Raw genomic sequence first — 26,461 nt, 5'->3', positions numbered from 1 at the left:
AGGGTACATAGTCGGGGGCAGGCACAGCAGCAGGGCACATACACAGTGCAGTGATGCAGTGACTAGTTGCCCCGGTTAGTCTGGGAGGTTGTTTTGATGTAATGTTGGGGGGGGTGGGTTGCTCTGTGACTTTGTGGCGGGGGAGGGCAGTTACAGATCTTAAGCGCCGGTCCTTAGACAGGATCACAGAGCCACACAGCATGGGATCTGTAACCGTCCTCCCCCTGCCACAAAGTCAAATAGACCTCCCATACACACAGTCCCGATCAGGAGGGGTGACAGGCTCCGTTGAAACAAGCATCCCACCGCAGCGGAGCCTGTCAATCCTTGAGTTTAGAAGCTGCATTCGCATCACAACACTAGACCCGCCCCGCACCACAGTCTGCGTCCCAGTTTTAAAAAATTCCCGCTAAAACAGTATTAAAGAAAACGGTGTGCTTTAACAAAGTAGAACTATTTTTATTTCGACACGTGTGTTGGAGGGGGGGTGAAGGGGGTATGTAACTGGATAGGATAGTCAACATTACCTGGGTAAAGAAACGGGGGCAGGTTTAGCTTCTCAGTACACAAACTATAAAATCACAGGTTACCCTGCTCACTCAGGAACTTTGCTTTCAAAGCCTCCCGGATGCACAGCGCTTCCCGCTGGTCTCTTCTAATCGCCCGGCTGTCTGGCTGTGAGTAATCACCAGCCAGGCTATTTTCCTCAACCTCCCACCCCGCCATAAAGGTCTCCCCCTTGCTCTCACAGAGATTGTGGAGCACACAGCAAGCTGCTATAACAATGGGGATATTGGTTTCGCTGAGATCACAGCGAGTCAGTAAGCTTCTCCATCTCCCCTTGAGACGGCCAAAAGCACACTCCACCACCATTCTGCACTTGCTCAGCCGGTAGTTGAAGAGTTCTTTTTCAGTGTCCAGGGCGCCAGTATAGGGCTTCATGAGCCAGGGCATTAGCGGGTAGGCTGGGTCCCCGAGGATGACTATAGGCATCTCCACATCCCCAACAGTTATTTTGTGGTCCGGGAAGTAAATACCTTGTTGCAGCCGTCTAAACAGACCAGAGTTCCTGAAAACACGAGCGTCATGAACCTTGCCCGGCCATCCCACGTAGATGTTGGTAAAACGTCCCCTGTGGTCCACCAGTGCTTGCAGCACCATGGAAAAGTATCCCTTTCGGTTAATGTACTGGGTGGCCTGGTGGTCCGGTGCCAGGATAGGGATGTGAGTTCCATCTATGGCCCCACCGCAGTTTGGGAATCCCATCGCTGCGAAGCCATCTATGATCGCCTCCACGTTTCCCAGGGTCACTACCTTTGGCAGCAGTACATCAACGATTGCCTTCGCTACTTGCATCACAACAACCCCCACGGTAGATTTGCCCACCCCAAACTGGTTCGCGACTGACCGGTAGCTGTCTGGCGTTGCAAGCTTCCACAGGGCTATGGCCACTCGCTTCTGTACACTCAGTGCAGCTCGCAACCGGGTGTCACTGCGCTTCAGGGCAGGGGACAGCAACTCACAAAGTTCCAGGAAAGTTCCCTTCCGCATGCGAAAGTTTCGCAGCCACTGGGATTCATCCCAGACCTGCAGCACTATGCGGTCCCACCACTCAGTGCTTGTCTCCCGTGCCCAGAATCGCCGTTCCACGGCATCAACATGACCCATTGCCACTGTGATGTCCTCGGCGCTGGGTCGCCTGCTTTCTGACAGGTCTGTGCTACTCTCAGACTTCAGGACATCACCGCGGTGCCGTAGCCTCCTTGCCTGACTTTTCTGCATCTGCCTCAGGGAAACCTTTATGATAAGCTGCGAGACGTTGAGAGCGGCCACAACTGCAGCGATGGTCGCAGCGGGCTCCATGCTCGGAGTACAGTGGCGTCCGCGCTGTCAATGACTGGAAAAGCGCGCGAACTGTTTTCCCGCCGGCGCTTTCAGGGAGGGAGGGCGGGAGTGATGGACGGATGACGACAGTTTCCCAAAAGCACCCTCGACTCATTTTGTTACCCAGAAGGCATTGCCGGCTACACCCAGAATTCCAATGGGCAGAGGGGACTGCGGGAACTGTGGGATAGCTGACCACAGTGCACCGCTTCGAATGTCGACGCTATCACCGTTAGTGTGGACGCACAAAGTCGAATTACTGTCCTTAGTGTGGACACACACGTTCGACTTTGCAATATCGATTACAAAAATTCGATGCAAGTAAAATCGAACTACTCTCGTAGTGTAGACAAGGCCTAATTTTAACTAGCGAAAGTCTCAAATATCTGATTTTTGTTTCAGGGGCCCTCAATATGGAAGCTGGAATATGTGGGGTGGAGGGTACCATTTAGGTAGACAGCAGTGGGCAATTGCTTGCCCCCAGATTTTGGTAATCCTCCTTGTTATTCTGACTGTCTGAGAGAAATTTTTAAAACTGATTACATATGTTGTGACTGAAGGAAAAGAACAAGAAACCCTGCCCCACTAGAGTTTTACGTCATTACGGAACTTTGGTAGTTGCCCACATAAATGACTACTTATGTCTGCAATAACCTCATGTGCCTGCAAAAATATAGGTGTGTGAGCTCCCAACGTACGTATGTATAGTTTTGAATCCACAATTTAGGCAGCCGCATGTGAATACTTAGCTTGCTGGATCAAATTGTAGAGGGAGGTAGGAGAGTCAGAGGCTCATTCTTCTCAGGGTGCTACCCTGAGCCTTCTTCTGTTGTGTGTCTATAGCCAAAATCTTTAGGCATTAGGCCCAATGGTGACTGGGAGAGATTTTTAAAGGCATAAATGGCAGCTAAGTGCCCAGTTCCCATGGAAAGTCAATGTGAGGTAGGTGTCTAGCAGCCATGTGTATCTCTGAGAATCTGCCCCTGAGAACCTGATTCTGGTCTCAGTTACTCTGGTGTAAATAAGGAGTAACTCCAAGGAAGTCAATGATATGAGAACAATTCAGGCCCTGGGTGGTTAATAATGGTGTTATCTAGTGGTGGAACAGGGGACTAAGTGTCAGGAATACCAGGTTTTATTCCTGTCACATGCTTGCTATGTCATCCTGAGTAAGTCACTTAGGGTAAAATTTTCAAAGGTGTCTACATCCCATTTCCAGAAGTGGCATAGGCACTTGGGCCCAGTTTTTAAAGGTATTTAGGAGTTGCTCCGCTCATCTTTGCAAAGCCTAAAACACAGATGCTAATCCCCCTAGATTAGCACCTAACTCCTACTGGGCCAAAGTGATTGAGATGGCTTAAATCCCATTTTAAAAATGATTTAGAAGCCTAAGTCTCACTGCAAGTCAATGTTAGTCTGTTAATTCATCTGTAAAATAACACAAAGGGGTGCAATGAGGCTTCAGGCAGCTCCATGATGTAAAAAACTCACACATGGAATATATTAGAATGCTGTGGTTTTATCAGCATGCACTTTGGGTGGGTACATTAATCATGAGAGGAGAAACCAGAAGTGCATTATGCTGATCATCCCAGCCTTTATAATAGACTGTGCCATATCATACTCTTTATATGCTACAGAAGAACTAGTTTAGGAATGCTTTAAAGAGCTTTTCAATTTTTATTGTGACTATTTTATTATATTGTCTTAATTGTTACTAGTTCAACTGCACTGGACTGAGAGAGAGTCATAAAGGTCCCTAAAAATAACCTAAAATAACTTTTCTGTACCCATATATGTCACACTTTTATAGTCAGTTATTTTGGGCCTGACCAGGGTTAGAAGTGAGTGCTGTCCCCTCCACCCCCAGGCACGAGGGAATTTCCCTTATTCAGTGATTTTTGCAGGACTGCAGGATATCAGACTTCAAAGTCCCAACAAGTTTATGCATTGAACAAGTTGTCACTGACCCAGGGCTGACTCCTGCTCATCTTCAGTCTAAGACAAATGTCACCTTCTGGGAGCAAATTCCATATTTGAGAGAGGAGAAAATGTTTGTCTGGCAGTTTGATTTTTTTATTTTAATGGCATCTGTTTGAACCTGCTCAGTGATGTTGGAATGCTAGTGTAACCCTTCTGCCCATCTGAGTTGGCAGCAACAAGGGCCAGGTTCTGTATCTAGGGGTTCCGTTTCAATAACGCAATGCAAAACCGGCTTGAGCCCCACCCAGTGACCTGGGACAATTACATACCACCCCCTGGGCGCCTCTAAGAGGCAATACTTCCCCTCTCGCAAGCACGGAGTCTGAGTGTAGCAGAAAATGTTTAATAACATGAGGTAAACGACATCAGCATTAAATTGGAAAAACACCACAAACAGGATTCATAACACAAACCATGAGCAAAAGACTCACCCCAGCAAATTGGGCTGTGTCCTTTCCCTTTGGTTCTTGAATCCAGCAACCCAAAGATCACCCAGAGTCCCCAAAGTCCAACACCCCAAAAGTTTCTTGAGTCCAGCAACCCAAGAATCCCAAAAGTCCAGCAACCCAAAGTCCCAACAACCCAAAAGTCTCTGCCCCTGGTCAGTGCAGCCCCAGAGTTCAAAAGTTTATCTGCAGGGTTTTATCCCCCCAGCCTGGGTGGAAAAGGGAGGGGGGGAGAAAAGGGGACACGCAGGGTGTTAAGGGGCACCTTACATGGTCCGAGGCCGACTGCCCGCCTCTCCGTGGGGTTCCGCTGCGGCCTTTACCACGAGCCGCTCCACTCCACCAGCTGTCTCGTGAGCCGCTCCTGCTGCCCCACGAACTGCTCCGCTCTACCAGCTACTCCACCCCACTCCACTCCTCCAGCCGCCCTGCAAACTGCTCAGCTCCGCTCAGCTTGCCGTTCCGTGGACCGCTCCACCATCCGTCCCGCAAACTGCTTCACTCGCCGTTCCGTGGGCCGCAAACTGGTCCACTCACTGTTCCGTGGGCCGCAAACTGGTCCGCCAGCCGCTTAGCAATATAGCTTCAGGCTCCCCCACTGGTTAACACAGCACTCAGTGATCTCAGCTCTTAGTAACTTTAGCTCTTTAGTGATTTCAGCTTGGAGGGAGTCCCAGTGCTGGTGCACCATTGGCCCAAAGCGAATTCCGCATAGCAGCCCGTAAATAGACTCTCAATAGAATCAAAATTAGCTCTGCTATTCAACAGTAGAGAGAGAAGATGGTGCAATTGGTGTTTCAGTTCCCTCAAAGGGGGCCCATACCATCAAGTACAAATACCTGTCCCCATCCTCTCTTTCAATTCACTGGGTTTTGGAACCCATGTCCCTTGTCTAGCAAGTGCTACTTAGGTGATGGTGAGACCCTCTGTCATAAAACAGTTTCATTGTCCTTGATTCACATAATCAGGGTAACAACACTTTATTCCTCCTGCCCCAATAACAGAGAAATTGGATGCCCTCCTTCCGCACTACCTGCTGTAGAAAATCCTCTAGTCTCCTGATGAAATCTGACAGTCGTTCATGGGGCTCCTGATAGGTATGGCGGAAACGATAATACAGGTCTTCACTGCTATCAGTAGTACCATAGACACTCTCAAGAGCGGTTAAACAGTCTTGCACTGTGGCAGCTGGTTGTGAGTCTTTCAGGGCTCAGATAATTCGCATGGCAGGTCCCCTCAGACTCTCAAGCACATGTTTCTGCTTCTCAGCATCAGAGCATTCCCACTCTTGGACAAGTGGTACCGTAAAATCCCTCCAGGTCTCGTAATCCTCCTCCCCTGGCGGTACTGGTGACACCCCCAAGAATGAATGTAACCGTTTGTATGGAGCATTTTCATATACCGGCCTCAATGCATCTTTGAGAGCGTTTCCCAGCTCTTTGGCCCATCCCACCAGGCTGGGTGCTGCAGGTGTTGGAGCACCTCCTAATGCCAAAATTAATTCTTCTCTTGTCCGCTTCTCATCCACCATCAGAGCTTGCAATTTCTGTGCTAAAGAATCCACCTCAAGTGACACAGGCACACTAGGAGGGGACTGCTCTGCCCCCAGAATTGTCCAGGGAATACCTTCTACTTGCACCTCTTTGGGCATCTTATCAAGATCTGTTTCCTTGGAGTGAGTACATAGTGTTACCATGCCCTTCACTTTGCGGTTGTAAATACGGGTGTGGACCTTTGCTCTCCCCAGTATTTCAGCTGCATCTAAGCTCGCCTCAATTTCATTTGGTTCTCTTCTGGGAACCCCGCCACCAGCACAGCTTTGGTTACTGGGATTCGTGCTCCTCGGCACAGGTCTTCTAATAATCTTCTCTCCTTTTTTTTTTAACTGAGATGAAAGTCACTCAGGAGTTTCTTTGCTCTGTGAAGAAGAGCCCAGGGTGCACAATGTAGGGGTGTGTGTACTGCAAAGGCCCCGTACGGGCCACCAAGTGTAACTTTAGTGCCCTCGTGGCCAAGATGGAGTCTGCTCTGCAGGCAGTTCTGGCCAAGAGATGGCGCGTGCAGGAATGCAGCAGGAGAAATCCCTTCCACCCCAGGGGCACCTGTTCCAACCCCCCCCCCCGAGTGAACACACACACCCACAGGAAAAGTACAGTGGATATAACAAGGGAAATATTTATTTACAGAGGGATGAGAGGAGAAAAACAAGGGGAAATATAGGGGGAGCAGTAAGACAGGGCTGCATCCAAGCCAAGACCCCACAGGCCCAGTGGTAGCACAGTCTGGAAGGGCAGACACTGAGCAATGTGTCTGCACACAGAATTCAGGAGTCCTGAGCAAAGTTCCAGTCCAGTGGTGAGTCTTGGGTGCTCCTGGTCGTCTTCGGCGCCAGTGAACTCTCCCCCAACAAACCCTTCCGGTGCCCTCTTCTGCTGCTCTCTGCAAAGCCACATAGAGCGACCACCTCCCCACTTAACTATCTAGCAGCCTCCCTCCTTGTTCCCAATGCAGAGTCACCAACCCCAGTGCTCACAGCCCCATGCAGCTCTGGGCAGCCGTGATACTGGGTCCAGCTCTGGCCTGTCCTTCTCGGGCAATTCCTCCCTGGCATAGTGCTCCTCCTGGCTCCTGTCCTGGGTGTCCCCAATCGGCCCTGTCCATCTCAGGCCTCAGGCAGGTTCTCTGCTGCTTCACTTTTCCAGGGCCTGCGGGCTGCTCTCCCTCTCCCTGGAGCGCCAGCGCTGCCCCCTGGAGTTTCCCTCCTTTTTTCTTACTCTCCCCCTCCCCCTTAGGAAAAAGATTTAAAGGGCCATGCTCTCTAAACCCCAAAGGGGTTATATATTAAAAGTTTTCATGAAATCTCTCTATAAACGTGGAAGGAAAACTGGCAGTTTGGATTTAAATCTTGCCCTGAAATGACTGAAAAAACAAGGAAATGTTTGGGTTGCAAAACCACAAAAATATGCTAAATTCTGCACAGAACAAGTAGAGACATGGCCCCTGCTCTGAAGAATTTACACAAAACACCGAATTAATGCATGAGAGCTAGAAAGTGAAACCAGCTAGAAAGAAAAAATGAACCATTTCCCCTGTTTTCCATGTCCAAGTTGAGAGAAGTACAAAAAGGTAAAGGGTGAAAAGAATTTTGGCAGTGAAGGTATTTAGCCATTGGAACAATTTACCTAGGGATGTGGTGGATTCTCCATTACTTTAAAACAAGGCTGGATGACTTTCTAGAAAATGTGCTCTAGCTCAGCCAAAAGTTATGGGCTTGATGCAGCAATCACTGGGTGAATTCTGTGGCCTGCACTATGCAGGAGGTCAGATGAGATTATCCTCATGGCCCCCTTTGACCTTCACATCTATGAATCTAGGTAATCCAAGGTGAGTGTTAAATTCATTTATCATATGTCTCTGCAACTTATGACAGATATGACTTTCACAGGTGATGTATGTGTGTGTGTATGTGTATATGCACTGAGGTTATAGCTTTGTGATAGATTGCAGAGCCAGGTGCTAATATAGATTTGTTCTTGATGAAGTCAACATTTACTGACTTGAAAGCTGAAAATTAATTATCCTTGTAAATCAGTTTCCTCAGAATGCCTGGCGCATTCCTTATTCATTCTGAATATCTTTATCTAAAGAATTTGACAAAAATATTGCTTGTAAAGGAGGGTTTCAAAATCACACAAGGAAGGTGCACAGATGCGGATGCCCGTCATGCTGCTGCAAGACAATTTCTGAAGCGTAACAAGGAAATAAAATCTTGTTGCTAATTACCTAGCTCTTTTCTGCAGGACGTGGGGTCTTTGCATCAGAAAGCAGACAGTGACCACAAGGCTGACTGTTCTGCTTGCTCATACTTGTGTTTTACTGCTGTTTTTTTTCTGTTTCTCACTTCTTCCTCATCACATACCTAAAATGGAGTGATCAAAGACATCAAAGGCGGGCCTGATGTGAAAAGTCTTTTCCTGTGGTTTTGCATTCGGGGGGACTCTTTTGATGGGAACTTAAAACCAAATAGCAGCATTTATTTAGAAAATGATTTAACTGCTTCATTTGGGGATTTTGTGGTGACCGAGCATCTAAGAAGCCTTCGAAAGTTAAAGGCCTTTTAACAGAGAATGAAAGCAGGAGAAAAAGGCAAAGCTAAATTTTAGGGTTGTTGATTAATCACAGTTAACTCATGCGATTAACTAAAAATTATTCACGATTAAAAAAATTAATCGCAATTTTAATTGCACTGTTAAACAATTGAAATTTATTTAATATTTTGGATGTTTTTCTACATTTTCATATATATTGTATTCTGTGTTGTAACTTAAATCAAAGTATATATTGTATAAAGTATAAATATTTGCACTGTAAAAATGATAAACAAAAGAAATAGTAGTTTTCAATTCACCTCATACTAGTACTGGAGTGCAATTTCTTTGTCATGAAAGTGCAATTTACAAATGTAGATTTTTTTTGTTACATATCTGCATTCAAAAACAAAACAATGTAAAACTTCAGAGCCTACAAGTCCACTCAGTCCTACTTCTCATTCAGCCAATCGCTAAGACAAACAAGTTTGTTTACATTTACAGGAGATAATGCTGCCCTCTTTTTAGTAACAATGTCACCAGAAAGTGAGAACAGACATTTGAATGGCACTTTTGTAGCTGGCAGTGCAATGTATTTATGTGCCAGATATGATAAACATTTGTATGCCTCTTCATGCTTCAGCCACCATTCCAGAGGATATGCTTCCATGCTGATGACACTTGTTAAAAAAATAATACATTAATTAACTTTGTGACTGAACTCCTTGGGGAAGAATTGTATGTCCCCTGCTCTGTTTTACCCACATTCTGCCATATATTTCATGTTATAGCAGTCTCGGATGATGACCCAGCACATGTTGTTCATTTTAAGAACACTTTCACTGCAGATTTGACAAAACGCAAAGAAGGTGAGATTTCTAAAGATAACTACAGCACTCAATTCAAGGTTTAAGAATCTGAAGTGCCTTCCAAAATCTGAGCGGGACAGGGTGTGGAACATGCTTTCAAAAGTCTTAAAAGAGCAATAATCAGATGTGGAAACTACAGAACCCGAACCACCAAGAAAGAAAATCAACCTTCTGCTGGTGGCATCTGAGTCAGAGGATGAAAATGAACATGTGTTGGTCCACAAGGCTTTGGATTGTTATTGAGCAGAACCCGTCATCAGCATGGACGCATGTCCACTGGAATGGTGGTTGAAGCATGAAGGGACATATGAATCTTTAGCGCATCTGGCACATAAATATCTTGCGATGCTTGCTAAAACAGTGCCATGTGAACGCCTGTTCTCACTTTCAGGTGACATTGTAAACAAGAAGCGGGCAGCATTATCTCCTGCAAATGTAAACAAACTTGTTTGTCTGAGTGATTGGCTGAACAAGAAGTAGGACTGAGCGGACTTGTAGGCTCTAAAGTTTTACATTGTTTTATTTTTGAATGCAGTTGTTTTTTTGTTCCCAATTCTACATTTGTAAGTTCAACTTTCATGATAAAGAGATTGCACTACAGTACTTGTATGAGGTGAATTGAAAAATACTATTTCTTTTTTTTTACATTGCAAATACTTGTAATCAAAAATGAATGTAAAGTGAGCACTGTACACTTTGTATTCTGTTTTGTAATTGAAATCAATATATTTGAAAATGTAGAAAACATCCAAAAATATTTAAATAAATGGTATTCTATTATTGTTTAACAGTGCGATTAATCAAGATTAATTTTTTTAATCGCTTGACAGCCCTACTAAATTTGTTCCACACTGGCCTTTGATATAATTGAAATGGAATATAATGGGACTGCTGCTTTATTCTGTCTCAGGTACATTTCATGAGGGGATGAACAGGGTAGAGGCTTTAATCTACACTTCATATTTATATCTAATATTTTGGGTCTGGCTGGGTGTGTGGCCAACCCCCTCAGGGTGCTGTAATTTATGCCTGGGTTGCCTCTGGCCTCATAGGAACCATGAATAAAACAGTTATTGTCTGAGGAAAACTAGTGGCATTTTTTATGAGTGAATCACATACTTTGAATCTTTACACGCAGGCTGCCAGAATGGAATGCATAATGAATTTACTGCTCATAGAGTTTCCACTAATACCGAATCTTTCATACCATTGGAGCCAGAGGTCAGGCTTCATATTAGTGGCTTACGCAATGATTACTGTAAGTTTTTATTCTCTTTCATTATTTGGGAGCTTGAATTTGTAGCAGAGAGTGGGAACTTTTGTATCTTATGTCTTAAGATGGGTAGCTGAAGTGTGGCCCTTACACCAAATGTGGCCCATGGAGTTCTACAATGAGGCCTATGGCTAATCTCATTTTTCTTACAGGAGTGCAGCCTGTGAAAACTATAGGTCCTAATATGTAATTCCAGGCTGCTTGGATGAAAATGGAGCATACTGCATGCTGGGAATTATAGTCTCCGTGGGTAATACCTCTGTAGTCGTAGTAATTATAATAATACCTAGTTCTTATATACTGCTTTTCATCTGTAAATCTCAAAGCATTTACAAAGGGGATAAGTATCATTATCCCCACTTAATAAAGTCAAGTGCAGAAAAGGTGTTATTCCTGGGCTCATAGCAATTTACCTATGGGCCAATCCTTCTATTGGGCAAAACTTGAAATCTGGTTGTATTCTGAGATTTAACAGAGGTACTTTGTTGTTCATATGATATATACATTTTGGGGCAAAATTTCTCCCAGGCCTTTAGCCGATCTTCAGTAGTGCACATGCAAAATTACACAGGAATGTACATATGCTTGCACTCTGCAACTGCAAATACCTGGGCAATCACTTTAAAAATTCTAGCAATCATGAACATACATGTGTTAGAACTTGCACTTGCAAAACTATCTTGTCACTGTGGTTTTTTGTGGATGAACATGAAAACATTTGCATGTGTGTATTAGACTAATTCACTTATACCTGTGAATGTGCACAATTTTGCTGATGCATAAGTTGAGTTTGGGATTCTACCCTGGTTATTTACATAGGGTTACCATATTTAAAAAATAAAAAAAGAGGACACTCCACGGGGCCCTGGCCCCGCCCCTTTCCCACCCCCTTCCCTGCCCCAACTCCGCCCATTCCCCGCCCCTTCCCCAAAGTCCCCGTCCTAACTCCCCCTCCTCACTCCCAGCCACGCGAAAAGGGCTGCCCAAGCGCTACCGGCTTCACGGTTTGCTGGGCAGCCCCCAGACCCTGCACCCCTGGCCGGGCCTTCCTCAGCGCAGCTGGAGCCTGGGAGGGGATGCGCCCAGCCGGGCGTGCATGGTCTGGAAGCTGCCCGGCAAACCGTGAAGCTGGTAGCGCTCGGGCTTCAGGCAGCCCCCATGCCTCCGGACCCTGCGCCCCCAGCCAGGCACTTCCCCTCCCGGGCTCCGGCTGCTGTGCTCCTCCCCTGACTCTTCGGCTCTGTTTAAGAGCCAAGCTGCCTGAGCGCTACCGGCTTCGGACCCCAGCCGCCGGCCGGGCACTTCCCCTCCCGGGCTCCAGCTGCTCTGCTCCGGCGGCTGGGGTCCGGAGGCAAGGGGGCTGCCTGAAGCTGGAGCGCTCAGGCAGCTCGGCTCTTAAACAGAGCCGAAGAGTCAGGGGAGGAGCAGAGCAGCCGTGGGAGGGGAAGTGTCCGGCCGGTATTTTCCCAGACATGTTCAGCTTTTTGGCAATTCCCCCCAGATGGGGGTTTGATTACCAAAAAGCCGGACATGTCTGGGAAAAACCGGACGTATGGTAACCCTAATTTACACCTATTTCACTCAAGCTGCATGCTCTCTGAGGGTGACAGCATAAGCACAGCTCTGTTCCTGCAAATGATTCCTTATTAGTGTTGGTTTATATTTGTTTTCAACGGCAGCAATTTGGTTTATAGGCAAAGTAAAGGAATGACAGATTTAATAATTCTAAAGGGTAACAGCTTTGTTATGGAAATATTAAGCAAGATCCTGCCCTACAGTATGGTCACTCCATGCTGCTGGAGCGATGCAAAATGACCTTAGAGTTGTGCTAAACAGGCAGCTGAGAATTCCCCAGTAAGTGGAGGGAATCTTTGGCTGGTGTAGCCAGCTATAGAGTATAACATCAGACCTGGAGTGTAGCCAATGCTACATTAACCCTTCCTGGTATAGGTAATGTTTTGGAGGTCTGGTCAAGGTATGTAGTGATCTGACTTGCCAGTGTACAAGTCAGCGCAAATTAGAGCAGCTCCTGACCATCACAGCATCAGAGGACGTGGAAATATTGCCTGGAGCCATCTTTGCCTGCCCACTCCTGACCTGAGCTCTGCAGCCGAGGATGCAGCTCTTTGTCTGATTCTTTTTTGCTTGTTTTTATAGTACAGGGTAAACTTCAGGATTAGCCCTGATGCCTATACAATAGGGGAAGGATTATAATCCTTTCAGGTAGGGATTTTTTCTTTCTGTGATTGTACAGTGCCCAGCACATTGGGGCCTTTGGATACTACTGTAATATATATATATATTTAATAATAGCCTGCAAACAAAGGCTTAAGTGGAATCATGTTTGGTGTACTAACAACATCTTATACTCATTCACAAAGGTGGACATGGGAAGGATCCTGGCACTATTAGAGTAACTTGATTCATTTGGTTCTTTCTCTTTAGTGTCCCAATTGACTAATAATCTGACAAAGCTGCATAATTAAAAACTATCCCCTTACATGCTTATTAGTAATTTTAACTAATATTCTTCTAGATCTAAACATACTGGACTGGAACCAGGAAAATCTCATTGCCGTTGCTCTAGGATCTGCTGCACACATTTGGAATGGGGAAACCCACCGAAGCACTGAAAGAGTTAATTTAAATTCCAATTTAAAATATATTTCTTCTGTAGCCTGGATAAAAGAGGGAACTTACCTTGCAGTTGGCACCAGTGATGGAGAAGTGCAAGTACTGGATACTTTATTTTCAGATCCTTTTTTCTTTTTAGATAAAGTGGCCACAAGACAATTCACATCACATAGATTCTTTTTATTAATAAAAACAGTTATGAGTGGTAAACTATATAAAATTCAGAAAATCTCTGTTGGAGAGAGATTTATAGCATCTCCTTAAGCAGTGCTGCACCTCACTAAATGCCTTGGTATTACCCACCATTATCTAAAGGTAATGGAGCTCCGAGAGCCACGTAAGAACTAGTAGCTGGGTAAATGATTCAGTCACCCAGGGGCCTCATGAGATTTTGCAACCATGAGTTGGAACCTCTGCACACAATTATTTTCTCCAGGAGGCATAATTTTTTTACCATGACTTTCTAATAGATTGCCACATGATGTCTGCTGCGATCACTTTTGCGATTAGAATCCAGGGCAAAATTCTCCTATCGGGTTCACCGAGCAGATCTTGCCCTCAGTATTCTGCTGTCCCTATATGTATAGAACTCTTAGTACAGTACACTCCAATTATCCAGAGATCTTGGGGGACACCTGGCTGAGACTGTCAGATAAAGGGGATAAACCAGGGGAGTCAGCCCTCCGGGCATGGAAATCAGTAATCGAAAGAGCACCTAAGACAACATTTTCAAATGTGGATTTCTAGATAGAGGCACCTAAATTAATGGCTGTATTTTCAGAGGTGGTGAGTAGCTGCACTACTTTGGGTGTATTGATTTAGGAACTCAAGTGTGGAAGTGTTGGCCAGAAAGCCCAAAACTGAAGTCTGTGCGTGAATAATGGTTTTCAGGATTGAGCTCTTGACCATCAGCATCATGTCAAATTAAAACTGAATGGTGGAAGAGGTGTGGCAGTAAAAAAAAATCTTTTTTTACTTGATTTTAGAATTGTATTTTGTGTTTTCTTTTGTCAGTTATGGGACATTGAAACCAAAAAGAGGTTGAGAAACATGTTTGGTCACCTGTCTGTGGTGGGAGCCATGAGCTGGAATCATTATATACTTAGCAGGTGAGCAGTTCAATATATTCGTAGGATGCTTTGTCCCACAGCTTTTACCTATGCTGTCTACCTAACTGCCTACCTATCATGTCAGATACCAGGGTGGGAGGTGCTATTATAACACCCTGGATATCTACCTGTCTATGGTCTCATGAGGTGAAATTCACCCTTATGCAGAAGGCCAGCACAATGCCTATCCACCATCTAGGTCCCATTTTGAGGACTCAAGTGACACATAAATGATTGTTAGGCTATTTGCTGGCCCTCCGCACAGGGGTAAATTTCATCCCAATTGCCTAACACTTTGTATCTAAGCACTCTTTCAGTACTGGGGTTGAGGTAAGTCAAACATATGCTCCTCAGCCATTTTGGATTTACAATCTGCTTCACCTTATTTTCCCAATTCATTTTCTCAAAGTCTTGTAGGACTGAAGAGAGACCTGCCAAAAATTGTAATTATATTTGGTGTTATATTCTGTGTTATGTAAATCTTCCATTTCAAAGCCATGTGAAATTCTGTTAATTTGGGTTAAAAACAGAAATAAAAGCTGTGTTTCATTCATACTTGGTTTACAGCCTTGAACTTTACAGTAAAACTCAAAATGAAACTTTTTACTATCTCTGGACAGGGACACATTTCTGGAGAATTTTGTGGTTTCATTTTGATTTCACAACAAAACTTTGTGACAGTTGATTGTAGTACATCTGCTGGATAGCCTACCTACACAATATTCACCAGTTTCAGTTTGCATTTGAACTTTGCCATATGAGACAGATGAAACATAAACCTATAGGTTACAAATCTGTCTGAACAGAAAATGACAGTAAGATTCAACAATGCGCATATGAACAAACACTAACAATTTGATCAGTTTCTGTGGGTTAAAATTCATCTAGTAGTGCTCCGCTTATCATAGGAAATTCTCCATGCCACTGCAGTTCCTCACATATAAGGAGATCTTTGTGCATGATGACATACACCCTGCATACCGTGTGATGCGGTTTGACATATGCTACTCAAATTTGCCCTGTGGAGCCAGAATCAATCCATACAATATTAATGAATTAGGGGGTCTTCTAATTCCCCTTAAAGTATCCAGAAGAAGGTATCAGCCCAAACTCACAATACACAGAAATCTGCCATTTTGTAACCATGTACTTATGCTAAAGTGGTGGTCTATCTTGTTGGAATCTATTCAGGCATTTGGGGGCTTCATTAATTTCAGTAACTTAGCACGTCAATATAACACAGGCTAATGAAACACTCTCTCTATCTTACAAATCAGTCATTTCTTTTTGCATTTATGTTAACAAGAGGCTACAAGTCAAAGTGATACTTGACTTGCATATGAAAAACTTAAGAATAAAAGCCTGTCTTGAAAGAAAAGCTCAACGCAAAGTGGCTTTGACAATATACTCTATGGGATAGTTTGCTGTAATTATTATATTAACCAGATCTTCTTGTAGTAATGTCAGGTGCCTGGGTTTACCAAGTAAGGAAAGTTATTAATCTAGATAGTAGTTTTCCCAGTTTGGTCAGAATGAATTTATGAATTTCCCATGGAAGGATCTCTCATTTTGCCCCTGATTTGCTGTAGATGGAATCCTTTGCTGGGTAGAGAATGGTATATCTGCAGCAAGGTATTTTTAAATATTATTAATTTGCCTGGTATTTTTGTACTGTATAATAACCACGCCACCAAGAACCAGACTGTGACCCTGGCTATGATCCCAGGCTAGTAAGGGAGCCCCCTTAATTCCCTGGGGGCCATTACTTGCCTTCCTATAGGAGGGTTCAGGAGAGAGTACAGCCTTGGATCCATTCCCTAAAATGCCAGTCAGCACAGCTGAGCCAGCATGGCAGGGAAAGTAAATGGAGCCAGGTTTGGGGTTGGTACCGATTACCTCTCACCCTGCAGGAGCTGGGGAACCAGCAATCTGATGGTGACACTGTGAGTCAACGTCTGGTTCCTGATCTGTTCCTGGGGCTATGCAACTATGTACTGCCCCTTAGCTGGGAGTCGTGGCAAAGCCACAATTGACCTTGCAACATTTCACAATACAGAAAAAATGGCTGAGTGCTTTTCTTAAGGATAATGGAAGTGATTGAATTTAATTGTTTATAGGGGGAAATTGGTAACATACACTAGACTATCTCTTCAGGTAAGTGCAGTGTGTAATGGAGAACATTTAATCTCCCTGATCTGGGCCGGGCATCCACTTATCCCTGATCCATTGTACGGCAGCACTAAAACTTGAGTACACTTTTGACACTGGCTTGTTTTGCCTTTGGTTTGTCATCTTGTTATTTGACATACATGATCCCCCTCCCCCATTGTTGTGTTTTTCTTCTGAAACCACAGAAGACTTGTGAATTTGCAAAGATATCTGAGCTCTATTGTGCTAAATGATGCTGTCTCCTCCCATCTACAGTGGTTCAAGACTCGGATTAATTCATCATCATGATGTTCGGATTTCTCAGCACCATGTAGGGACCCTTTGCCATAACAAGCAGAGCATTTGCAGCCTGAAATGGTCCACAAACAACAAGCTGCTGGCAAGTGGGTCCAGTGATGGTCTATTGAATATCTGGCCTAATGACCCCGGTGCGACAGTGCATTGCAAGCCATTGAAAGCCATACCCCATGCCTCAGCAGTAAAGGTACAAAGGAAAAATGCTCTATTATTTTATTTCATATATAGCACATTTAACAGAGAGAATAGATATTTTTCTAAACATATTTACATGCAGTATTATTGCTGATGCAGTAGAACTATGACCTGAATAAAAGGCTGTCAAGATAAAATAGTGTAGCCTTTTATTTTATTTAAAGTGAATTTTGTAATGTGGTATTATCAGGGCCGCCCAGAGGATTCAGGGGGCCTGGGGCAAAGCAATTTCGGGGGCACCTTCCATTAAAAAAAAAGTGCAATACTATAGAATACTATATTCTCGTGGGAGCCCCAAATTGCCCTACTTGTCCTTTACCCCCCCCCCCCCCGATGGCCCTGGATATTATACAGTGGCTACAGCTTAACAGAGTGAAAGTCACCTCTGCTACTTGCTTTAGATTTAGAGCACTGGTTCCCAAACTTGTTCCGCTGCTTGTGCAGGGAAAGCCCCTGGTGGGCCGGGCCGGTTTGTGTACCTGCCACGTCCGCAGGTTCGGCCGATCACGGCTCCCAGTGGCCGCGGTTTGCTGCTTCAGGCCAATGGCCCGCGATCCTCTGGGAGCTGCGATCGGCCGAACCTGCGGATGCAGCAGGTACACAAACCGGCCCAGCCCGCCAGGGGCTTTCCCTGCACAAGCGGCGGAACAAGTTTGGGAACCACTGATTTACAGTGTTTAGGAACATACAAAGACCAAAGGTAGTGACCACATAGACATTCACAAGTAAAATAGACTAGCCGTTGTACAAGTTTTATTAAAGTTACAATTAAAGTTATGATTGCCCAAGCATATAGAAATTTTATACAGACCTATGTGCAAGTCACACAAAGTTATACTCGCATCCTTAACAATAGTGTTAGTGTCCAGGGATTTCTCATGAATTGCTCATCAGTAGAGGGATGGTTCCTGCTGGAGTTTCCCATAGGGAGCTCAATTTTCCCGCTCTGGGCATCCTCTATTTATAATGTAATTCTGACTATACCTCATTAGCATTTATGGACGTAGTACACTCTGCGGTTAGGGCATGTGCTAGAAAAATGTGATTACTGGGTATCTTGTAAGCAAAAATTACTCTTACTGTTAATTTCACCCATTGGTACGTCTTTTCCTGTAATCTTAGGGCATAGGGTTAACATTTCTTATCTCTATGGCCTAGTATGGCTAAGCTAAAATCGTACAGGCCTCAGCCTGTAGGCCTTGTGCTTCAGCCCTAATTACTTAGATACCTAATGCATGATTGTTCCTTCTAACTACTGATCAATTTTATACTTCTATAATCCTACAATTTACTCTATTTAACATACAATGATTATATATGACATAACATGTTAGTTAATCATAGCAACACAATAAATGAACAATAAACTAAAATCATTGGCTACAATAGTATTTCTTCCATTGCTGTACATGGTCTTTTAAACTTTTAGGGTTGTCTGAATGGTCCTGCTTAACTTCTGCTACCCAGAATGCACTAAAGTTAATTTCAGACACCAGTTCCCCTAATGAATCATTCTAGACCGCAAGTAAGTTATTAGCAGTTTTTGCTGGTGCTTTGGTTTCTCGGTGGGTTTTTTTCTTCCATTTAGGAGCTATTTTAACTATGATACCAAATAAAAATAAAATGTACAGCAACAAAATCAATAGCTCCGCATCAGAGGATTAATACAAAAACTTTCTGCCACTTCTAGAAGAGAAATATTAGAATAAAACTGTAGCTATTTCTCCTGGAATTTTTAAAAAACAAGGTGTTTTCCCCCCCCTCATAACCTTGCTTTCCTTCATGGGTGTGACATCTGGTGACAATGCTTATGATGGGATGAGTAATGAGGGGAAGCACCAGATGATTGAATGTGGGGGACCTAGATTTTATGGGCTCCTTCATCTTTAAAATACCTGAATCTGTGGAAGAGGAAAGATGGCAGAAAGCAGCAACGGGAGTTGAGGGAACCCAGGTTTTATGGGCTGTGTATCCCTGAAAATAGTCTGAAACTGCAATGGAACAGCAGCAGTAAAAGGTACTGGCAAGCAGCTGAAATTGGTGGAATCCTGGGTTTTATTGGCACTCCACCAGGTATAGTCAACAACTCAGGAGTAGCCCAGAAGCAGTCTGAAGAAGTCCTAGAAGCCTGGAAGCATATAGGTCATATAGAGTGAGGTGCTGCAATCCTGTCTGGCCTTAGAATGTATGGATCTATGAAACATGAGGTATAAGCAACAGCTGGAGCCAAGAGAACCTGAATTTTATGGGCTTACATGGAAGCAGTGAGGCCACATTGAAGCATTGTCAATGGGGGCCTGAAGCAGTGGTTGGAGCGGAGGGAGCCTACATTTGTGGTTTCCCTGGAAGCAGTCTGGGCTGAGTTAGGTATGTGTGCATTGGGATGCACCTCGAGTTCTGACCCAGGTGTGTTCTGAGTGACTGTGCTTCATTTCTCCAATCCATTTTATAGGCAAAATCAATTACATTCCCCATTTCCCCTCTTCCAAGTAACCACCTTCTAATCCAGCATCTTATCTATTTATTTTCCTTTAGGCTATGAACTGGTGTCCATGGCAGTCAGAAATCCTTGCGACAGGAGGTGGAATGAAGGATGGATTTTTACGTATCTGGGACGTAAGCACTGGGAAAATCATCGAAACTACAGACACAAAATCTCAGGTGAACTCATAAAATATTTTCACACTTAAGCTCTGTGAGCTGCACTCACCTCGAGTACAGCTATATTCGTCTGGCAAAACTCCCATTGACTTCAATGGGAGTTCTGTGTACAGAGTGGCTGCAGGGTTCTGTCTGTCTGTATATATATTTTGACTACACTCAGTGCTGTGTTATCTCGTTGGGCTCAGGATCATTCATTCATGTGCCAGTCATCACCACCCCTGTTTCCTCACAACTTTTAATCTGGTCAGAGAGGAGATAACAGGAAAGTGGTCTCATAGCAAGGCCATGTGCTATCCATCAACCCTGGTATTGACCAAATGCCTAATGAGGAAAGGAAGATGTGAGAGAAGCAGGTTTCCCAGGAACCATGAGAGCACTAGAGTGGGGAGAGGCATGAGGAGTCAGAGAACAACAATCAGTCTCCGTAGGTTGAATATGAGAAGATAGTGGGACAGATTCTCAAGTGGTGTAAACTGTCATGGCCCCATTGATTTCTCTGGAGCTATACCGATTTCCATGAGCTGAGTCTGTGGCTGAGGATTTTGTTTTTAAATCTGGCAGGATGCCATCCTTTTTAGAAAGGATGATAATGCAGCTGCACTCAGCAACAGTCGCTATAGAGGGAAATGAAATAATCCTTCCTACATGAATATGGAACTATTTTTCTGTTGTTGCTCAGGAACTTGTACACTTTGAGCATTTACTAAGAACATTGTCAGTCTAAAACAGTTGAATGGTACATGTAGATCCTTTAAAAAGATTAAAATGATTTTTTAAATTACACTAGATTTGCTCCCTGTTCTGGTTACCCAAAACCAATGAATTAATGACCGGACAAGGTCTCCCTAAAAATCAGATGAAAATATGGAAGTATCCCACACTTACAAATTCAACTGATCTCTATGGTAAGTATTTCAGTAAACCAGTTTTTATCTCCCTAGTTGCACTTTCTCTTGCTCTATATATGTAATCTATGTATTTACACACACACACACACACACACACACACACACACACACACACACACACACACACACACAAATAAAACAAGTTAAAAAGCAGCCTTTTCAGTTGCACACACATACTGATGTGATTGAATATATTTTGAATATTTTATATTGAATATACACATACTCTGTGTACTCATGAATTAATATCTATATACAGTATATATATATATATATATATATACATACTATATATGTGCATCTAATTATCTATTCATGTGCACGCATGCACACACAATGGATGTCTATGTATGTGATTGGAAAGGCTGTTTTTTAGCTTATTTAACTTAACAACAAACTACCTCTATAAAAATACTTTTTTGGTAATGGGATCCCTTTACATCAGCATATATTATGCTGGAGGCCATCTAAGACCCAGTCTGAGGGTGCCCACCATTTCTTCCTCTTCTGTAGGTCCCACAGTACAATTTCACTGAGCATGGAGGACTGGATAGAATTCTTGTTTCAACATTGTCTCTCAAAAATTAGCTGATATGGACAATACAAAGCTTTCCCAGACTTATCCCTTCTTCCTTCCGTGGGGTTGAGTGTACTAATGCAAGACTGCTCCCATCCTGTTCTGGCCCGGAAGATATAGTCCACAAGCTGAATGTGGATATTGAATCTAGCAGCTCAGAGTGCTACCTGTAGAACACTGGGCCAGCAGCTGCTTCCAAAATAACTTTTTGAAATAATTCTTTCCACATGTCCATTTGCTAATTAGCTTTTTCTTTGTTTAAATGAATGACTTTGACCTCATAGTGCAAAGGAATGTGTGTCATGTACCATAGTGACAGCTAGAATGAGTGTGTTTCCCTTTCTGCTATGCGCATGGTGTTTCATGGGGCTGTGGTGCAGGAATACGTCATATTAGAGTCTTTTCTTGCAATTTGTGCTTGTTTTAGCTGTCACTCCCATATGTTACGTTACAAACCATCACTTGTTTCAGCATAAGCTGAAACAATTCAGCACAGGCATCCAAAATTAAATTAAAACACATGTCCAGTTTATGTACAGAAATGCACACATTTGTATACCTAAATTGTGTAAGTATTTACTGCAGTTCCATTTGTGTGTCATGTATTTGCCTGCTCAATGGCAAGTTATCACTAACATGGCTTTCTACTTTTTATATCATAAGAGTGTCTGTTCATTTAAAAATACTTTTTCTGGCACCTTTTTGGTGCATTTTTGTGCAGTGTTTAATCACTGATACACACTGGCTGGCTTTCCTACCACTCTGTGTCTTTCTACCATGATACTGATAGTAAATCTTAATCCATTTTCATCCATTAGGGTTGCATTGGGTGAAATTCAATCCTGAGGTGAAAGCATCCGCATAAAGCCTGTGGAACACCTTGATCCCTCTTTAGACCTATTTTGAGGGGTTAAGAGAAACTCTTATGGTGTATAGTCCACAGAGTCTCTGGGGAGGGTCCAGCCAACCAAGTGGCTGCACAAATATATTCCTATGCTTCTCTTGTGTGCCAGCAACTTGGTCTATACTGCAATTAAACACCTGCGGCTAGCCTGTGTCAGCTGATTGGGTCTCATGAGCCCCAGCTAAGGGGTTGTTTGATTGTAGTGTGGACGCTGGGGCTTGGGCTGGAGGACTGAGCTCTGGGACCCTCCCCTCTTGTGGGGTCCCAGAACCTGGGCTCCAGCCTGAGTAATTAAACATCCCCTTAGCCCGAGCCCCATGAGCCTGAGTCAGCTGACATGGGCCAGCCATGGGTTTTCAGCTGCAGTGTAGACATACCCTTAGAGCCTCTGCCAAGTGACGCATTAATCAGCATCAGGACTGCTCTAATTTGCTCTAAATCACAATGGCCGCAAGGGGCCATTCTAGCAGCCTGGCAGTACTAGGCCACTCTAAGCAGGGCCGGCTCCAGGCACCAGCTTAACAAGCAGGTGCTTGGGGCTGCCAAGGGAGAGGGGCGGCACCTGTGGCAATTTGGGGGCGGCAGGTCCCTCACTCCCTCTAGGAGCGAAGGACCTGCCGCTGAACTGCCACCGCCGATTGTGGCTTTTTTTTTCTAATTGCCACCGCCGATCGCAATTGCGATCGCGGCTTTTTTTGTTGTTGTTGTTTGGGGCGGCAGAAATGCTGGAGCCGGCCCTGACTCTAAGAGACTCATATGGCCCTCATTGCCATCTGAGCATCTCACCTTTTTAATGTATGTATCTGTTCAACATCCCTGCGAGGTAGGGAAGTGCTGTTATTCCCATATTACAGATGGAGACTGAGGCACAGAGACAATGTCACACAGGAAGTCTATGGCAGACCAGGGAACTAAACCAGAGCTCCTGAATCCCCGTATAATACTTGTCCATCTTTCTGCTAGGGCTCTGTCTGAATTTTCTCAGCTAGGCCTGCATGTTGGGGGAATCCTTGCATAACCAGGGAAGCTAGTTTTGCAGCTTTGTGCTGGTGGACTAGTGCAAAGTGGCCACAGCAGGCAGCCAGAATCTTGGCCCTAATTTTTTCTATAACCATGGGTGCACTCAACATACAACTCCAATAAGTCATTGTGTAGGAGCTTTTTCAAGAGGGCTTTATAGTGCAAATAACTCAGAAGTTGGAGACACTATCTCATAACTGCTGGATCCATGGCAAAGTGTCTGAGAAGTATGTGCAGCCACAGGAGAAAGATCAGTAGTGAGACACATTACCAGTCATAGATTAGACACATATTTTGACTGCAGTGGAGAATCAAGAGTTCAGGTTTAAGACAAAGTGGCATAACATTCTCCTTTGAGAGAAAAGCCTTGCGGAGCTTTTGTAAAGTCCCGATAGTTCAAATGTGGCCCCTAATAAGAGGAATATTTTGCTTTCAGCTTTTTCTTAATGTAAAACTGCTGTAAATCTTAGGCTTGCCCAAACCAAACAGCACATCCTATGCAACATGTTGTGCAGCTGTAGTTATAGTAAACCAGGCCTTACCATGGGTGGGCAATTTTCAAAATGGCAAAGATTTCTCATTTTAAAATCCTGACATCTCCCTGATCTCTGTTATAAATATTGTGGTTTTGCTTTGTAGGTCATAAAGGAAGAGTCTTGCACATAGCACTGAGCCCAGATCATAGCAGGATCTTTTCTCTTGCAGCTGATGGAATGGCTTGTGTGTGGAAATACTGCTAATCTGGTGAAAGCAAGCACAGAAGCAAGGACTTTCAGGAGGATTATTCTAGTTAGTTGTAGCAACTTTTTTCCATTGACTTTTGAAAGTGAGCCGTTAAAGGTTTTTGGCAATGACAGTAATACAATGACAGTAATGACAGTAATCCAACAAATCTTTCCAAATAATAAATTCTTTCCAAATGAAATATGGAATAAAGATAACACCTTAGTTCATTATCACATGGAATGCACTTGAGCCTGCACTGTCTGTGCTTTAGATGAAAAACATTCTAACTCTGATTAATAATATCACATTTGTTTTCCTTAAACCAATAACCATGGGTGGCATTCACACATGCACCAAGCACGAGGATTATGCACCAATTAAGTCTCACTTAATGCCTGTTTTGAGCCATAGGCCTAATGAAAAGTTCTACATTGTCCGATTCTCAGGAGTACAGTCCCTTAGGGCATGTATACACAGCCTACAGAAGCAAGCCTCCCAGCCTGGTTGACAGATTTGGGTTAGCAGGGTTTGTGCTAGCACAATAAAAATAGCTGTGTAAACAGTACTTCGAAGTTGGAGCTCAGATTCTGAAACCCAGGGAGGCTTTTATTAAACCCCCCCCCTCTGTATTTCAAAAAGTTTTTAACATCTAAAATAATAAATGCATACTAATCATAATTATATGGTCTTTTTGTAACTTGCTAGTCAGTTACTTGTCTATGTCTATGCAAGGTGCTGGAGAAAATTCTGAAAGAGAAACTAGTTGAGGACCTTGAGGCTAATGGCAAGTGCGATAATTTACAACATGGTTTTACGAAGGGCAGATCGTGCCAAACGAATCTGATCTCCTTCTTTGAGAAAGTAACAGACTTATTAGATAAGGGAAATGCGGTGGACCTAATATACCTGGATTTCAGTAAAGCGTTTGATACTGTACCCCATGAGGAATTATTGGTTAAACTGGAAAACATGGGGATCGATATGAAAATCCAGAGGTGGATAAGGAATTGGTTACTGGGGAGAATGCAGCGGGTGGTATTAAAGGGTGAACTGTCAGGTTGGAGGGATGTTACTAGTGGAGTTCCTCAAGGTTCGGTTTTGGGACCCATTTTATTTAATCTATTTATAACTGACCTCGGAACCGATTGCAGGAGTGGGATGATAAAGTTTGCGGATGATACGAAGGTGGGAGGCGTTGCAAATTCGGAGGAGGATAGGGATATTCTGCAGGGAGACTTGAATGAGCTTGAGAATTGGAGTATCAGAAATAGGATGAAATTTAATAGTGAAAAGTGTAAGGTGATGCACTTGGGGATGACTAATAACAATTTTAGTTACAAGCTGGGGACGCATTGGTTAGAAGTAACGGAAGAGGAGAAGGACCTAGGGGTCCTTGTAGACCGCAGGATGACTATGAGTCGACAATGTGATCTGGCGGTGAAAAAAGCCAATGCGGTCTTGGGATGCATTAGGCGAGGTATATCTAGTAGGGATAAGGAGGTCCTGCTTCCGTTGTATAAGGCGCTGGTGAGACCTCATTTGGAATACTGTGTGCAGTTCTGGTCTCCCATGTTTAAAAAAGATGAACTTAAACTGGAACGAGTGCAGAGAAGGGCTACTAGGATGATCAGAGGAATGGAAAACCTGTCGTATGAAAGGAGACTAGAGGAGCTTGGGTTGTTTAGTCTGACAAAGCGAAGGCTGAGGGGGGATATGATTGCTATCTTTAAATATGTCAGAGGGATAAATACAAGGGAGGGAGAGGAATTATTCCAGCTTAGTACTAATGTGGACACGAGAACAAATGGATATAAACTGGCCGTGGGGAAGTTCAGGCTTGAAATTAGACGAAGGTTTCTGACCGTCAGAGGGGTGAAATATTGGAACGGCCTTCCGAGGGAAACGGTGGGGGCGACGGACCTGTCTGGTTTTAAGATTAAGTTAGATAAGTTTATGGAGGGAATGGTTTAATGGTAAAACATAGTAGCCAAGGAAAACCAAGCAATGGTACGTAAATAGTATAGTGGCCAACAGGGGTCAGGCTGGAGACTCTTGCCTACATGCTCGGGGTCTTACTGATCGCCATATTTGGGGTCGGGAAGGAATTTTCCTCCAGGGTAGATTGGCTGAGCCTCTGGAGGTTTTTCGCCTTCCTCCGCAGCATGGGGCAGGGATCACTAGCAGGAGGGTCTCTGCCGATTGAAGTCACTGAAACACAGGATTGGGGACTTCAACGGCAGAGTCCAGGGAAGGGTTTTGTGGCCTGCAGCATGCAGGGGGTCAGACCAGATGATCATAATGGTCCCTTCTGACCTTAAAGTCTATGAGTCTATGAGTCTATGTCCAGGAAACAGAGGCTATGAGTCTGTTGCAGCCAGGATGTGTGGCTTTTGGCTTAAGCTGTGGTGACTTATGTCTTTCGCTTTAGAGGCCACCAGTTTGATCCCCTGCATTAGCAAAGATTATAGCTGTCATAGTTGCATGGGCTTTATTTCATACTTGCTGGGGCAAATTCTCTTTGATTTTTGGTAAGACTTTGCCCGAATAAGGACTGAATACTGACATAAGCTAAATAAGGACTGCACGATTTGGCCCAGTGATCAGCAAGCTCTCATTCAAAGAGTTTTAAAGCCTTTGCAACTCCACGAATGTCTCTGGCATTCTCCTTCCATCATCTGAAAGCAGGAGAAGCAATGGACTTGGAGTGGGCTAACG

The 26,461-nt window shown here is 44.1% G+C and overlaps 1 protein-coding gene across 2 annotated transcripts in view; it reads left to right on the top strand.

Annotated features, from left to right (window-relative positions):
* The window catches only part of CDC20B (cell division cycle 20B), a 59,163-nt gene extending 34,742 nt beyond the window's left edge, over positions 1-24,421 (top strand). The window contains exons 6-12 of one of the 2 annotated variants that reach the window (XM_065598921.1): positions 10,409-10,528; positions 13,080-13,180; positions 14,192-14,286; positions 16,711-16,939; positions 19,483-19,608; positions 20,399-20,516; positions 23,660-24,421. In XM_065598921.1, coding sequence (XP_065454993.1) covers positions 10,409-10,528; positions 13,080-13,180; positions 14,192-14,286; positions 16,711-16,939; positions 19,483-19,608; positions 20,399-20,516; positions 23,660-23,760 — 890 coding nt within the window. In that variant the 3' untranslated portion in view covers positions 23,761-24,421. Of the gene's footprint in view, positions 1-10,408; positions 10,529-13,079; positions 13,277-14,191; positions 14,287-16,710; positions 16,940-19,482; positions 19,609-20,398; positions 20,517-23,659 lie in introns of both variants that reach the window. The other variant, XM_065598920.1, reaches the window with a different exon arrangement.
* The last annotated feature ends 2,040 nt before the right edge of the window (positions 24,422-26,461 follow it).

Source organism: Chrysemys picta, chromosome 6, assembly GCF_011386835.1.
Source record: "Chrysemys picta bellii isolate R12L10 chromosome 6, ASM1138683v2, whole genome shotgun sequence".
Taxonomy (NCBI): Eukaryota; Metazoa; Chordata; order Testudines; family Emydidae; genus Chrysemys; species Chrysemys picta.
This window is presented reverse-complemented; position numbering and strand designations above follow the sequence as displayed.